We start from the raw sequence: 16,811 nt of genomic DNA, 5'->3' as shown, positions 1-16,811 counted from the left end.
TTCCTATTCTTGCTACCCTTATTTTAGAGACAAAAACAAAAACAAAACAAAAATTTTAAAAATCCAAACAGAAGCTCAGAGAGGTTAAGAAATTCCTCAGGCTCACACAGTGCCTTGAGGGAATGAGACGTGGGGGCAGATTCTGGGGCCTGCCTGGCTGCTGGCTGGCTGCCCTCTCTCCCCAACTCCCAGGACACCTTCCTCTTCATCTTCCTCCTCGGGTGAATGCGGCTTTGTCTCTCTCGCCCTGGGGCACCTCGGCTCGCCCTGCGGGAGGCCAGGCGGTGGCCCCAGCTCACCCCTTCTGTGGTGCAGTTGGGGTGAGGTGCCAGGTTCTCTCTGGGTCAGCAGGGACGGGGGAGGGAGGGCGGCCTCCAGGTGCTGTGGGGGTTCAGGCTCTTGGATAAAAGAGAAGTGGGGCCGAAGGTGAACCCCACTGGCTGACTCTGCCTCTCTCAGATCTCTCCCACCTTAGAGAGGAGAGGGAGCCCCCATGGCCCCAGGAACAGCTTCTCCCAGGCCGGTCAGGCTTCCAGACCGCCCAGCTGCAACCACTTCCAAGGACACCAGAGGGCGCCCTGAGACAGCCGCGCTCTCTGACTTCCCCGGGTCTCCGGGACGACCCACCAAGGCCTTGTGTACCCTGCTGTTGTTGAGTGATCTCTCTTAGAGAAGTCACTTAGGGCAGAGTGATCGACAGCACTGATGGACTCTTCCACGTCCTCCATGATTTTCTGCCTACTTGTTCCATCGAGTACTGACAGAGGGGACTGACATGCAAGCCACATTCTGGAAACTGTCTCAGGGAAGTCAGTTTGGGGTTCATTTGTTTTTGGTCCATTCTTTATTTTTTCCACATTTTGGTGGGGGATACTCTTGATCCCTCTGCTATTCCGCCATAAGCAGAGCAATTGCATTTTAAATTTTTACTATGATTAGCAGAGGGTGGTGGCACAGGCCTGTGATCCCTGTAGCTCAGGAGGCTGAGGCAGGAGGATTGCAAGTTTGAGGCCAGCCTCAGCAATTTAGGAAGACCCAAAGCAATTTTGCAAGATCCCGTCTCAAAATAAAAATTAAAACAGGTTGAGGGATGTGGCTCAGTGGGAAAGCATTTCTGGGTTCAATTCTCTGTATCAAAAAACAAAACAAAACCACACACACACTCACACACACACAATTTTTTACTATTGTTATTTTTTTTTTGTACTGAGGATTCAATACTTTAAGGCTATGCAAATATATCATTTCACCCTAAAGTATTACCTATTTATTTTGTCATTTCTTGGTAGAATGGTTTTCTAATGATGATTTTCCTATTTCTCTAAATTCTACATTTATTAATTGGAACACTTTTATTAGGAAGATTTATCTCTTCTCCCTCATGTATTAAATGTATTTAATTAGTTGTGTTATTTAAAATTTTGAAGTTAATTATTTAAAAAAAGATTCACAAAATTCAAAACGAAAAATGGCTGGGCATGGTGGCGCAGGCCTGTAATCCCAGTGGCTCAGGAGGCTGAAGCAGGAGGATCGGGAGTTCAAAGCCAGCCTCAGCAAAAGTGAGGTGCTAAGCAACTCAGTGAGACCCTGTCTCTAATAAAATACAAAATAGGGCTGGGGATGTGGCTCAGTGGTTAAATGCCCCTGGGCTCAATCCTCAGTACCAAAAACATACAAACAAACAAACAAACAACAACAAAAACAATTCACACTGTTGACTCTGTTCCACCTGACAGAAAATATCTGGATATGTTTTTAGACCTTCAAACCAAGGGACAGTATAGTGTGACACCAACTGTGTACTCTGAATCCCAGATCTTCCCCTTATGAGCTGTGCTTCCCTGAGCAAATTGCACAATGTCTCTGAGCTTTAATGTCCTCATCTACAAAACTAGGGCTGATTTATTAAACAAAATTGTCCTGAGGCTGGGCGCAGTGGGGCATGCCCGTAATTCCAGCTACTCCAGAGGCTGAGGCAGGAGGATCACAAGTTCAAGGCAAGCCTGGGGCAACTTGGCAAGACCCTGTCTCAAAATAAGAAATAAAAAGGGGGCTGGGGATATAACTCAGTTGTAGAGTGCTTGCTCCTATGCACAGGGCCCTGGGTTCAATCCCCAGCATATAAATAAAAAGGGCTGGGGATGTAACTCAGTGGTAAAGTGCCCTGGGTTCCATGCCCTGCTCAATGCAATTTGTTTGTCCCCAACAAATTGCTTTGAGCATCTACTGAGCATTTGAGGCTCTGGAGCTGCGTTAGGAGGGGAGGCAGTGGAGCCTCCTGTGCTTGCAGAGCTCCTGTGGACGGGGTAGACAGGTAACGAACGATGATAAATGCTGTAAAAAAGTAGAAGCCAATAGCCAGTGTGCACAGGGAATGGGGAAATGGGGACATAGCCACATTGTCAGATAGGCTGCTTATTGAGAAGGTGACTTCGAGCAGAGTGTTGTTGAGGGAGGCCAGGCCTTGACCGTGGCCAACTGGTGAGAAGCATGCCAGCAGGCAGGGGGCCCCGCAGGGCCTGAAGTTGGAGCAACAGGGGGCTCAAGTGGCTGGAGAGGAGGGCTGGGACCGGGGGCAACAGGAGGCCCCCCGTCTTACTCTGAGTTAGTGGAGCTGGGAGGAATCTGCCCTAATTTAAGTCCTACCCAGACGTGTCAGGCTGCTGTGGGGAGGGCATGTGGGTGTGTAAAAGGTGGAATCCGGAGGCCACGGAGAAGCTGGGGGCCATCCGTGTGCGAGGGGCCAGGAGGCTGAGCTGGGTGCTGAGGGCGCAGCTCAGGGGAGGGATGGCGCAGGGTGTCCAAGGTCAGCTGACCACCTGCGGAGGCTTTGGTTCAGGGTGTGAGGAAGCAAAGGAAGATTGGGGAGGGGGAGGGTTGGGTGGAGGCCCGAAGGCTGGAGCTGCGACTGGGCAGGGGGCCCTGTTGGTGCAGGGAGGGGTGAAGGCTGGTTGGGGAGGACTGAGCTGGAATTCAGCCTCTAGGTGGATGGGGTTTGGGAACACGGGCCTGGAATTTAGGAGCCCAGTTTGGGAACAACAGGTCACCGTCACCTGTTGTTGCCAGGGTTAAGTGATTCAGGCCTGGAGAGCGCTGACAACAGGGCCTCCCCTCAGTGGGTCTTACAGCCCCGGAGACAACCCTCCTTGGGCTCCAGCTCCCCCTCCACAGAGTGCTGTGCTGCCAGGCGGCAGGTGCCCAGGGCCCCTCCCCAGCATCCCCTTTGGGGAGACAAATTTCCCTCCTCCTCAGGGCTGGGAGCTCGACTGTCCAGGGATGGGCCAGGGCTAGCTTCGTTATTGAGGGTGGGGGTGTGGGGGGTGCTGGGGATTGAACCGGAGGCTCTGGGCCACTGAGCTACACCCCAGCCCTAAGTTGCTGAAGCTGCCCCTGAACTTCATCCTCCTGCCTCAGCCTCCGGAGTCGCCGAAGTTCCAGCCTAGCATTTAAATCTCCCTTGGGAAGGCCTGGGAGGACAATTTCATCCCTTTGACCACTGGTGACTGTGCCTGGAAAAGGAAGAAAGCGACCCCTTTCTCCAAGGTTATCCTGAGGAGCAAGCTCCCGCACACAGTAGGCCCTCCTAACAGTGTTCCTTCCCTGCTCCCCCACGACCCGGTGATCCCGGAGAAAAGAGGCGAAGTCAGTGTCCGTCCCAGCTGTTTATTGAAGGGGAAGGTGAGATGGAAGGGGTGCAGGACCGGGCGGAGGCTGGGGACCCTCCCCAGAAGCCTAGGAGACTAGGGGCGGAGGACGTCCTGCAGCGGTCTTGGCGCGCCCCTAGTGGCAGAGAAAGGAGATGACGGCCTCTGGCTGAGGATCCTGTAGGAGGGAGGGGCTGTGCCTCCAGGAGGGACATTTGCTATCAGGGTCAAGGTCAGGCCGACAGCCAGTAGGCATTGGGGTCTGGGGGGCGGACTTTGAGGGGCATTTAAATCCACGTCCAAAGTAATTTCGGAGCCATCTAGAACCATCAGGCCACTGGCTAGTCGCTCTGGGCCAAACCTGTCTGCCATCCTGGGAATCCCCTGGGAACCAGGAAGGTGTGAGACTCTGCTCCAGCTGCAGAACCACAGCTGGCCCACAGCTGGCCCGAGAGAAAGTCTGAAAAGGCTGATTCTACTTGACAGATCACCTCTCTGCCTCCCACAGCCACCTCTTCTGTGAAGTGGGGGTGGACTGTGGGGCTCTGATGCCAAAATGTGGGTGAAGACAAGGTGTGAGAGGTGTGTTTTCACCTCATTCTGGAAGGTAAGTCCAAGCCAGCAACCTGGACGCCTTCTGAAGCATCCTGGCCAGGAGGACGTCCCTCCCCGTCCCTTGGCCTTAGTCTGGGGAGGGCAGTGCTCACACCCTGGGGGGAATGGGACTGTCACAGAACTCTAGAATCTGGCCCAGACCCGTCCAGGTCCAGAGGCAAGTGTTGATGGTCTGAAAGTACAAGTGGCTAGCCCCCGCCTCGGAGAGGAAAGAGCGGGGACAGGATGAGGGCAAGGTTCTCCGCCCCTGAGGGGTCTTGGGAAGGAGGGGTGGGGGTCGTCTGGGAGGTCTGAGAAGGGGTGGCATCTGGATGAGTTGGGACCCGTCTCCTGGGGAAGGAGTGAAGGATCTGGGCTCCAGGTGACCTGGAGCTAGGCCTTCTGGGGGCTTGGATAGAGGGGCCCTGCTGAAAGGAGACGCTGGGGGCCTGGGAAGTCGAGGTGCACTGGGGAGGATGAAGGGTCTGCTCCTCCCTGAGCTTCCACGCGGGCAGCTCAAGAGTCCCGCTTGGGCTGGATGGTCTGCACAGAAGACTGCCCAAAGGGGCTGGTGGGGGTCGAGAACCACGACTGACCGCTGGCATCACGGAAGATGGGGGACAGCCGGGGCTCTGGCTCGTCCCTGAAGACTTCCACGTGGTGGTCAGCTTCGGTGTCCAAGGGCTCTGCCTTGGTGTCCTGGCTCAGCCAACCCGTCATGGCCCAGAAGAGGCAGATGGCCAGCAGGACCCCAGCCGCCACACACAGTGCTGTGCCGGCCAGGCGGCAGGTGCCCAGGGCCTGGTTGTAGTCTGCTGCCCGCTGATCCAACGATGGGAACTTACCATCGCTGATGCTCTCCAGCTTGGGGGGCACTGCATAGCCAGTGGTCAGGGCCGCCACCCCCAGCAGCAGGAGCAGAGTCCCTGAGGACAGGCTGATCTGGAGAGGCAGACAGACCAGGAGACAGTCAGGGTCCCCAGGGGCCAGCAGCCGGAGGATCGCCTTGGCTCCCCTGGATTTAATAGTGATTCCATGATCCAACCTCAAGAGTCGGGATCACAGAACATATCTGCTGGCTCTGACGGACAGGAGCAGCTCCGTTTGGAATCTTGAGGCCCCAGATCAATCGCCTTCCCAACTCCCAGCTAGCAGTGATTTTCTCTGACCAACCCTGAGTCCCCTCCATCATTATTCAGGTCCCCTTTTATCCCCTTGTCCTTTCTGCCCTGTCTCTCTGTTAGGTTAACACCTATGCATCCTCAGACCTCATCTGAAACCTCCCTTACTCAGAGAGACTGGAAATTAAACCCAGGGGTGTTTTGCTAAATTAAATCCCCAGCCCTTTTTTTATTTTTTATTTTGAGACAGGGTCTCACTAAGTTGCAGAGGCTGGCTTCAAATTTGTGATCCTCCTGCCTCAGCCTCCAAAGTCTCTGGAATTACACACACTTATCACCATGGCTGGCCAGTTCTTTGATATTTTTCATAAGGTTTTGTAGTTTTCCTCATATTATGCATACTTTGTCATATTTACACCTATATTCCTATTTCTCCCCACTCCCCATACTAATGTAAATGGTAATCTTTTTTCCATATTGGAATTGAACCCAAGAGCATTCAACCACTGAGTGACAGCCCTAGCCCTTTTTTTTTTTTGTGTGTGTGTGTGTGAGTGAGACAGGGTATTGGCTAAGTGGCCCAGCCTGGCTTCAAACTTGCAATCCTCCTGCCTCAGCCTCCAGAGTCTCTGGGATTATTGGTGTGCACCACTACACCTGACAGTAATGCTTTGTTGTTGTTGTTGTTGTTACCATGGATTGAACCCAGGGACACTCAACCATTGAGCCACATCCTCAGGCCCCCCATCCCCCCCGCTTTTAAAAAATATTTATGGGCTGGGGATGTGGCTCAAGCGGTAGCGCACTCGCCTGGCATGCGTGCGGCCTGGGTTCGATCCTCAGCACCACATACCAACAAAGATGTTGTGTCTGCCGAAAACTAAAAAATAAATAAATATTAAATCAATCTCTCTCTCTCTCTCTCTCTCTCTCTCTCTCTCTCTCACAGTTCAGGACATCTGTTATTAAAAAAGTAAATAAATAAAATTAAAAAAATATTTATTTTTTAGTTTTAGGTTGACAAAGGTCTTTGTTTTATTTTTATGTGTTCTGAGATGGAACCCAGTGCCTCATGCATGCTAGGTAAGGGCTCTACAACTGAGCACACCCCTAATCCCCTTTTTTATATTTTATTTAGAGATAGGATCTCTCTAAGTTGCTTAGGACCTCACTAAATTGCTGAGGCTGACCTTGAACTTTCCATCCTCGTGCCTCAGCCTCCTGAGCCTCTGGGATTACAGGCATGGCCACCATGCCCAGCTGCATTTTTAACTTCTGGCTGGTTTCACTGTTTCTTTTATGAAGGAAATACAGAGGAGACTCTGACTTTCCTTAAAGGTCTGAGGCCAGCACAATAGTAGTTATTTGGGGGACATGTGGAGAAAGCGAAAAACTCATGGGCTATAGAGAGGGACAGCACCGGGAGCCCAAAGACTAAGAGAAAATGCAAAACCCTCCACGCGAGTGATGGTTTGAACTCCCGCATCAGACTTTGTCCAGAGGCACCCAACCTCCGATGTCTTCTACAAAATGAGCAATGAACAAACTTTACCGTTCAAACCTATTTGAGGTCCCCCCTCCCAGTAAGGGGATTGAACTCAGGGGCACTCTATCACTGAGCTACATCCCAGCCCTTTTTGTTTTTTGTGACAGGGTAGTGCTAAGTTGCCCAGGCTGGCCTGAAACTTGCGATCCTTCTGCCTCAGTGTCCAGAGTCGCTGGGGATACAGGCGTGGCCCCCTGCGCCTGGCTATCACTTGGGTTTCCTGATGCTTGAATGTGCAAGACCCTAACTACTCCACTGTTCCTCTGACTTCTGTTCTCTGACCCTCAAATCCATCCCACCTCCCCCATGTAGCCACAGGAATCACAGGAGTTGCTCCTGTTCCCTTACCTTCCAGCACAAGGAGGGCCAGGGTCGGCGGGGACACAGGACAGGTGGTCCCTCAGGGTCATCACTGAGGGCAGTACCTGCACAGTCCTCATAGAAGAGGTGCAGGTAGGAGCGCACCCCATACCACTTGCTTTCCTCCACACCAGTGCCATGGCCACAGGTGCAGGGACGACCGCAGCTCAGCATCGTGGATCCCTGTGGGGCAGGCAAGGGGCAGCTGACAGAGACAGGGTCAGTGGGAGCTGCCCATGGTGACCCTCCTACTCTGCAACCTTGTATCCCACACACTTCTCCCACTTTTTTTTTTTTTTTTTGTACTGGAGATGGGACCCAGGGGCCCTTTACCACTGAGCTACATCCCCCGCCCTTTTCATTTTTTTATCTTGAGCCAAGCTCTCACTAAGTTACCCTGGCTGGGCTTGAACTTGGGATCCTCCTGCCTCAGCCTCCTGAGTAGCTGTGCTCAGCCATCCTCCCGCTCTCCACACCTCACCTCTAGCATGGCCGGGCCTTCTGGAATCCTAGCTTGTGTTTCCCTAAATATCTACGAAGGAACCAATGACAGAAGCGCTTAGCCTGGGGACCTGCAAGTGCAGGTGTTCATCCATGTGCCCAATTACTTGGAATCCCACCCCAGACTCACCACTACCTCACTGTGTGACCTTAGACAAGTGCTTTAACCTCTCTGAGCCTTGGGTTCCTCATTTGTAAAATAGGGCTAACAATGATACCTGTTTCACTTAGTTATTGTGTCTGGTGCTGTAAAAGGGAGCCGTTATGATTATGACTAGGATTTCTTTGTTATTACGTCCATCCTGAACTTCTGGGGCTCAGTGTCTGGAGTGAGAGATCCTTATTTCCCCCTCTTCCAAATCTCATCCCCTCTTCTGGGCCCCTCGGAGGGGCAACTGTCATGGCCAACACTTGTCCAGTGGGGCCCAAGTCTCCAAGCTACAAGTTTTCTCCCAGGGCTGCCTCTACACAGCCTCCAACTTCCGCGGAGTTTTGGCTTCACAGGAGGTGGAACTCGGGGGCCCTCAGGATTAGGGGCTCTTAGGATTAAGGGCTGCTGATTTCCAGAGAACCCTATTTAAGAACCTTTTTTCACAGAAGGGAACACAGGTGTCAGGAGGGGAAGGTGCCCAAGGCTAGTTGCGGGGGAATTGAACCCAGAGCCTCCTGGAAGTTGTCCCTGTGTGCGCACAGGTAAGGCTAAAACTGGAGCCTGCAGGGGCGGGCTTCTGCCCTCCCACCCACCAGGGTCTTCAGAGCAGCTCCAAACCAAAGACGGGTAGACCAGTCCAGGGCCCCCTCACTTCCAATCAGATGTGACCCTCCAGTCCCTGCGTGGAGACTCACCAGCACTTTCATATCACACACAGCACAGAGGAATCTGCACACGCACAAACCACCAGGACACCACACCGAGGCCCAGACGGGCACAGAGACGACCACACAGACGCACGTGAACACACACGTTATGGACACACGCAGACACACACACAGGGGCGCTTCCTCGGGACCCCGCGGAGCCACACAGAGCGAGGGTTTGCGGCCAAGATTGCCTGTCCATAGATCGCGGCTGTCAAACTTCCTCAGTTACAATTCAGGTGAAGAAAGAGGAAAAAAGGGAAAAAAATAAAGTAACAGAGAATGAGAAATGGCAGAGACCCAAAGCCGAAAAGCAACAGAAGAAGGAAAGGGCGAGAAGTCTGGATGGAAAGCAGGGATCCGGCGAGGGGGCGGGGCTCGGCGAGGGCGTGGCCAACAGGGGGACCGCCCCCGCTAGGGAGGCCGGAGTAGGGAGGTGAACGGGGCCCCGAGGCAGTTAGGGCCTCAGAACAGGGGCCTTTAATTAAAGACCCCAGGTGAGGGGGCGGGGAGGGGATCGAGGAATTCGGGCCTGGGTTAGCGCCTCCCTTTAATTCACCGCTCCCCCCGCCCCCAAATGTATACAATCACTCAGTCCCGTAGACACTAGAGAAGGAAGGTGACCTTGACGGTGCCTCCCCCTCCGCCTGGTCCCTCCCCCTCCCATTTTAGGCTTGCGAGGAGGAGGTCTAGCTGGAGAGGGAGGGCTGGGAGGGAAAGGAGGCTGAGGATCCTCCAGGGTTGCCATGGGAACCGCTAGGGAGGTGTCCCCAGCCAGCAGCGGGGAAGAACTGGTGGGAACGCCGCGGGAAGAGGAGGGGGCTGCGTTGGCCGAGGGCGGGGGTGGGGAGACTGCGGAGGAGGCGGCGAGGGAAGGGAAACGTACACGGAGGTGACAAGTCTGAGGGCCTGAAGATGGATGGAATCTGTCGCATCTTGACGGCCCTATTCAGTTCCCCTTCCCAGACCCCCCAGCCCCGCCCACTCCAGCACCCTACACTGCCCCGGCGGTTATAAGGGGTACCCTCCTGGAGGGGTGGCTGGGGAAATCAGCCCCCCACCCAGCATCGCTCTTTCGGACTCGACCACCCTTCCCCTGGGTGAAATTAGCTGCGTCCTTTCCCTTAGAGGGAAACTGAGGCAGAATGGAGTAGGAATGGGTTTTTGGAGGGAGGCTGGGGGGAGATCTTGGCCATTGAAGCCTCCGCCCAGCCACCGACCCTGGGGTGTGGGGGCGTGATGGAGCTCCTGCTGTCTGCCCCCTGATACTTCCCTGGGACCCCCACCTCCCGAAGCTCAAGACCAGGGCGCAGATGTCCGTCCTACCCAGCCAGATGCGGCCGGGCAGAGGATGCGGGTAGAGGGTGAGGTTCTCTGGAACCCGGGAGACGGCCGGATAGGGGTCGGTGCTAGTGGAGCAGGGGCTGAGCTCACCTATCCACCAGCAGTCTCCGCCGAGCCAACGGGAGCTGGAGATGAGCAGAGCCAAAGCGGGTCTGGTCCGCGCGTGCGCCGCCGCAGTCCGGGGCTGGGGGCGGGGGGGCGGGGGGGCGGTACGGGGGCAGAAAGAGGAGGGGGGGCGCCGGCCCGCCCTAGGGGCTGGGTCTGCAGATGGCGGCTGCTGGAAGCTCCCCGAAGCCCTGAACCCTTCCCAGTTCCCTTCTCCCTCAGACCCCAGGCTCCTTCTGCAGAGCCCACCGCCTGCCTGGACCTCGGCCCCTCCTGCGGTCCCTCGAACTCCTCGTCTGAGCTCTCATCACTCCTCAGCTGCCAACTCCTCTCACTGAAGACCCATCACTGAGTCTCCATCTCTTCAGTGCCTCCTCTGGGTCTCCACCCCTCTCGTGAAGCTCCCCACCGGAGTGGAGAACCCTGCATCTCCTGGTTGACCCCACTTCCTTCGCCCCCTCCCATCTCAGCGTGCTCCCTCCTTGAACCCCGCCTCTCTCCCTGGGCACCTCCCTCCCAGGGGCACCGGAGTCCCTGATCTCTCAGGAGTCCTCACCTCTCGTGGAATCCCGTGGTTTCCTTCCATTCTCCCCAACCCGCCCCCGCTCCTGGGAATCGAACCGGGGGTACCCTACCGCTGCTCTGCATACACTCCCATCCTATTTTCTTTTTAAATTATTTATTTATTTTTTGGTACTCGGGATTGAACTCAGGGACGCATAACCCCTAAAGCCACATCCCCAGCCTTTTTTACTTTTTGTTTTGAGGCAGGTTCTCCCTAAGTCGCCCAGGCTGGTCTTGAAGTTGCGTTTTTCTCCCCCAGCCTTGGAGTTGCTGGGATTACAGACGGTGCCCCTGTGCCTGGCCTCTTTTCCTCTTTGAGTCTCCACCCCCGGCTAAGGATCAGTCCCTCTGACTTGGATGGAGCTGGAGCTCCATCCCGCCTAGAGGAGCTAGAGGTGGGGAGGAGGTGTTTGGAGAGAGGACTCTCGCCCTTTCCCCTCCGGAAGGAGCCAGTAAGGCAGGGAGCCCCGCCCTCCCTCCCAACCAGACTTGGTTCTGCCCTGGGCAGTGTGTGCCAGCTGCCACCTCCCAGACAGCTGCATCAGCTTCAGGCCTTGTTATGTGCTCAAGCATTTGCTGTGTGGTCTTGGGAAAGTCCCACATTTGGTGTGTGGCCTTGGGACAGTCATGGTACCTGCCTGAACTTCATCCGGCACCATTGCAGGAACATGCCTTGATGTTTTGAGCATGCATTGTCTCTCTGTGTGCCTGGGGACAGGGGAACGGGAATGAATGAGCCCTTCAAGGATAGGACCACATCTTTCTTGTTCACTACAGTATCTCTGAGCCTCCCATAGTGCTTGGCATGGAATAGACAGCTCAATAAATATTTACTGAACACAAACTAATAATAGTCTCAACATTTGATGTTCATTATGTGTTTAAAAGCTTTGTACTGAAGGACTTACTCATTGTGTGTGTGTGTGTGTGTGTGTGTGTGTGTGTGTGTGTGTGCGCGCACTCTGGACTATAGATGCAGGCAGAAGTGAGACTGTGGGTTTCAAGCCCTAGAGGGAAAAAAATTGGACTGCAATCTGAGGGTACTGTAGAGCCATGGAAGGTTGTCAAGAGAGTGGAATGTGGGCTGAGGCTGAGGCTCAGTGGTAGAGCGCTTGCCTAGCATGTGGGAGGCCCTGGGTTTGATCCTCAGCACCACATAAAAATAAACAAATAAAATAAAGGTATTGTGTCCATCTACAACTAAAAAAATATTAACAAAAAAAAAAAAAAGAGGAAATGTGATCTGATCAGGGGGGTAAAATGAACTGCAGGGAAACCAAAGGAAGGGACCTTGGTCAGACCCAGGCACCCCTCTGCTATGGATTGAAGTCCTAATATGGTGACATTTGGAAGTGGGCTCTTTGAGAGTCATTGGAGCCCCTGCTGACGAGACAGACCAAGCCTGCTTCTCCCTCTGCTCCCTGACTCAGAGGCTACCCGCAGAAGAGGGCTGTCTGCCAATCAGGAGGCAGGCCCTCACCTGGCAGCAGGTGAATCTGCTGGCACCTTCATCTTGGACTTCGCAGCCAGACAAACTGGGAAATGAATTTTTGTTGCTTAAGTCACCCCTAATATAGTGGCGGGAGCAAATTGAGACGGCTCTGTTCTGGTTACAAGACGGTGAACAGATCACACCAGAGGCTACCATTCCATCATCTTTCACGGTTTTTGTGGGTCAGGAGTGTGAGGAGGGTTCATCTGGGTGGTTCAGCCTTGGGGTCGCTTTTGTGGTAAGAGCTGGAGCAGCCCGCAGCTGGAGCATCTGGGGGTGGCCAGCATCTCTCTCTCTTTTCTTTTATAGTGCGGGGAGGCCTCTCCAGGAGGTCTCCCTGCAGGAGCTGATTTGATCATGGTGGCCTCAGGCAGTGAAACTTCTCCCACCCTGGTTCAGGGCTCCAGTGAGCCAGGCCACATTGCCCTTGTGACCCAGCTTCAGCAGTCACCATGGAATGGAGCCTGGTCTATGGTGGTCTGTCATTTGAGCCGTCACTAAGGTTGGGCCAGATTCAAAGGGAAGGGACATAGACTTATTACTCAATGGGAGACATTTTGGACCTGTTTAAAAAGGGTCATATCATTTGAAGAGATCAGGAGAGGCCGAGAGCCAGAGAAGCATCCAGAGAGCCGCAGAGGGTGGGGAGAGCAGCATCTGAAAGGGTGGGGCGCCCTGTGTCACAGAAACCAAGGAGACACTTCCAAGGAGGGCCTGCTCAGCCTGCCAAGTGCGGTAGAGGCGCAGAGGAGGACAAGAGGACTTAGATTTGGCACCAAGATCAGTGGGGATCAGGAGGGTGTAGGGTGTGGAGGGGAGGAAGCCAGACTGCAGTGGTTTGGGAGGTGAGGGGACAGGAAAGCCAGGAGCTGGGAGCTGTCTTGTGGGGTAGTTTGGAGAAAATGTGTGGGGAGGACCTGAGGGAGCCAGTGGTTATCAGAGAAGAGTGAATGAGGTTCTGGAGGAGATGGGAAGAAACGAGGTCGACTGTGCAGGCAAATGGGCCAACCTTGAGCTAAAGGAGGGATCCCCTGTCCTCTGAGGCCCTGGAAGGAGGGAGGTGGTCGTTGGCAAGAGATACAGCTCAGTGATTTTAGCTGAACTCGGGAGTCAACAGATCCAGGTTTGAATCTTGATTCTGCCACTTGCTGCTGACGTGACTTGGCCACTCTGAGACTCTGTTTCCCTGACTGTAACAGAGATTATGTAAGTATCGGCCTCTCAAAGAGGCCGGAAGAGTGAAATGAGATGTGCATATAGTGAGACGCTCAAAGAACTTGGAGCAGAGTGGGAACTCCTGGAATCTTGTTATTACCAAGGCAGTTCTGCCGGTTCACAGGTGAGTAGGCAGGAAGGTGAAGGAGGTGACACCTGGTGAATTGTCTGCTGAGAGAAACAAGACACCGTCCATTAGGAAACAGGAAGGCCAGGCTCAGGGCTGCACCCTTTAATCCCAGAGGCTGGGGAGGCTGGATCAAAGGCAGCCTCAGCAGTTTAGCAAGACCTTGTCTCAAAATAAAAGGGATTCAGTGGCTCAGTAGTTGAGTACCCCTGGGTTGAATCCATGGTACAAAAAAGAAAAAGAAAGAAAGAAGAAGTTTCTAGTTCAGCTGGAGACTTGAAGAGGGTGGTAAAGCAGATCCAAAAGTCCTGGCTGGATGAGACAGAGAGCTCCTCTAGTCCCAGCTACTCAGGATGCAGGAAGATCAAGTGAGTCCAGGGCTCCAGGTCAGTCTGGGCAACACAGTGAGACCCTGTCTCAAACAACCAAGTTCACATATGATATGACTCTATTTACAAGAAATATCCAGAGTTGGAAAATCTATGGTCAGAACCATCAGCAGTTGTCAGGGGCTGTGGGGAAGGAATGAGGGATTCCTATACAAGAAGTTTCCTTTTGGAGTAATGAAAATATTTTGGAACTAGATAGTGGTGATGGTTATATAGTATTGTGAATGTACTAAAAGTCATGAATGGCACATTTTATATTATGTGTGTTTTACTAAAGTTTTCAAAAAAGGAAGTGAAGAGTTGGAACAACCAATAATAATATGATAGGCTGGGGTTGTGGCTCAGTGGTAGAGTGCTCTCCTAGCATGCGTGAGGCACTGAGTTCAATCCTCAGCACCACATAAATGTAAAATAAAGATACTGTGTCCACCTAAAACTAAAAAAAAAAATACATATAAAAAATAATAATCTGATGATGGCAGTGACTGTGTTAAGTCAGTTTTCTGTTACTGTGACAAAATACCTGAGATAAACAACTTGAAAAGAGGAAATGTTTATTTTGGCTCAGAGCTTCAAAGGTTTCAGTTCATGGTGGCTTGGCCCAGTTGCTTGTGGGCCTGTGGTAAGCAGAGCATCATGGCAGAAACGTGTGGTGGAGGAAAGCTGTTCACCTACTGGCAGCCAGAAAGTCGAGAGAGAGAGAGAGAGAGAGGGGGGGGGGGGAATTTATAACAGAGTCCCTTCCCCCAAGCCCATTAAGCTATGAATTCATAAATGGATTAATCTATTAATAATGATGTTCATAAGGTTAGAGCCATCATGACCCAGCCACCTCCCAAAGTCTGCACCTCTAAAAACTGTTGCCCGGGGGTCCAAACCTTCAATATATGAGCTTTTGGGAGACATTTAAGACCCAAATCGGGGCTGGGGATGTGGCTCAAGCGGTAGCACGCTCGCCTGGCATGCGTGCGGCCCGGGTTCGATCCTCAGCACCACATACCAACAAAGATGTTGTGTCCGCCGAGAACTAAAAAATAAATATTAAAAAAAAAGACCCAAATCATAACAGCAATGGAATCTTGTGTTTATGTATTTGTCTTTGTATTTGTGTGTGCAATGCTGTAGATTGAACTCAGGGCCTTGCACAATGAGCTACACTCCTAGCCTTTTTAATCTTCTATTTTGAGATGGGGGTTTCACTAAGTTGCCCCAGCTGGCCTCCAATTTATGATCCTCCTACCTCAGCCTTCCAAGTGGCTGGGATTATAGGCATGTGCCATTATGCCCAGCTCATAGCTAGCTTCCTGCTTTATTCAGATCTCTGCTTGTAGGTCACATTATCAAAGCTTTTTTTATTTTTTTATTTCCAGTCTGGGGGTGGAAACCAGGCCTCATGCATGCTAGACACACACTATACCACTGAGCCACACCCCAGCCCTCAAAGGTCGATTCAGACACTGTGATGGACATAAACCGTTATCCAAATTTCTATGTTCTCCACATATATCTCCCAACCCTTCACAGTTAGGAAACCCGTGTGCCTTACTGGTCAGAACCGGTAAGCTACAATGCAGGTCATTTCTGGGCCAAAGCATTTATTCCAGTTGTTACTGCTACATAACAAACTACTCTAAAACACGTGACTTGAGACTATGACAATCGTTATTTTGTTCACAAACCTGCAACTTGGGCAGGCCTCTGCAGGAAGGCCCCAAACACTCCACCTGGCAGTAGCTGGGTGGCTTCATCTGGGACTTGACAGATCCTCTTCCAAGATGGCTCAGTCACGCTGCTGGCAAGTGGGTGATGGCTCTGGGCTTGTGAGCTCAGCCCACACCTCAGTCATCCTCTGCTTGTCTCTAGTTAGATGAACAAAACCTCCTGCGAACGCTTGGACTGGATCAATCAGAACAGAAACAACCAATTTAAATGTTACTAGAGTCAAAGAGCGACACAATGTCCCCCAGCTGATTTCTTGCTAGAGAGTTTAACCAGAAAGAAATGTTATGAACCCCAAATAGCAAATGATTGACATGGGATTTGACTTTCACAAAAGTTTGCCTGGAAACCTAAACTTCTCTTCTTAGAAAAATCCTATATAGAGTCAGGAGCTCAACCCTGGGAGTGTCACCTTCATCTCTTCTTTGAGAGGTGGCGGCGCCGGCTGCCTGCCTCTCGGGTGTGCATGCCTTTGTTTTGCTGTCCTTTAATATGTCTTTGCTTGGGCCTTGCTTTCAACACTCCGAAAGTTATTTTCAGTGATGCAAGTCAAGAAGCCCACCCAGGCGCGGCGAGGTCCCATTGCCCCCTTGGAAAACCTCCTGGAACTCTTGCCCAGTGAGATTCCTGCCTTTTTTTGGTACCAGGGAATGAACTCAGGGGCACTTAACCCACTGAGCCCCATCCCCAGCCCTATTTTGTATTTTATTTAGAGAAAGGGTCTCACTGAGTTGCTTAGGACCTCACTTTGGCTGAGGCTGGCTTTGAACTCTCGAACCTCCTGTCTCAGCCTCCCAACAACTAGGACTCCAGGTGTGTGCCACCATTCCTGAGGCTTCTACCCTAGTCTGTTGGTCACTGAAGCTACATTCAAGAGGAGGAGACATGCTCCCTACCCCTACGCAGGAAAAATGTCAAATAATTTGGGAGCCATCTTTTAAAACTTCTACAGTTGTAAACCCAGTGACCTGGGAGCCTGAGGCAGGAAAATTACTGGTTTGAGGCCAGCCTGAGCAACTTAGTGAGACCCTGTCTCAAAATAAAAAATAAAAAGGCCTGGAGATATATAGTTCAGTGTACTGCAATTAAATAAAGAGTAAAACGTCTTCAGCATTTAAGAGCCAGAACGTCACACACACACACAAACACACACACACACACACACACACACACACACACACACACGTTCTCTCTCCTCTGGCCATGACAATTGTGGGGGCTACGTGTGGACA

General features: G+C 52.4%; 1 protein-coding gene across 1 annotated transcript; it reads right to left on the bottom strand.

Moving 5' to 3' along the window:
• Positions 1–3,678: 3,678 nt before the first annotated feature.
• NRSN2 (neurensin 2) lies at positions 3,679–10,878 on the bottom strand. The gene is made up of 3 exons (XM_081291473.1): positions 10,059–10,878; positions 7,254–7,448; positions 3,679–5,180 (listed from the first exon to the last, which is right to left on the bottom strand). The coding sequence occupies exons 2-3, from the start codon at positions 7,437–7,439 to the stop codon at positions 4,755–4,757; spliced, it is 612 nt and encodes a 203-aa protein (XP_081147599.1). The 5' UTR covers positions 7,440–7,448; positions 10,059–10,878; the 3' UTR covers positions 3,679–4,754.
• Between the last annotated feature and the right edge of the window lie 5,933 nt (positions 10,879–16,811).

The sequence above is a fragment of the Spermophilus citellus genome (assembly GCF_964194105.1).
Source record: "Spermophilus citellus genome assembly, chromosome: 4".
NCBI classification, from domain to species: domain Eukaryota; kingdom Metazoa; phylum Chordata; class Mammalia; order Rodentia; family Sciuridae; genus Spermophilus; species Spermophilus citellus.
Note: the sequence above shows the minus strand (reverse complement) of the source record. Positions and strands in the feature narration are given on the sequence as shown.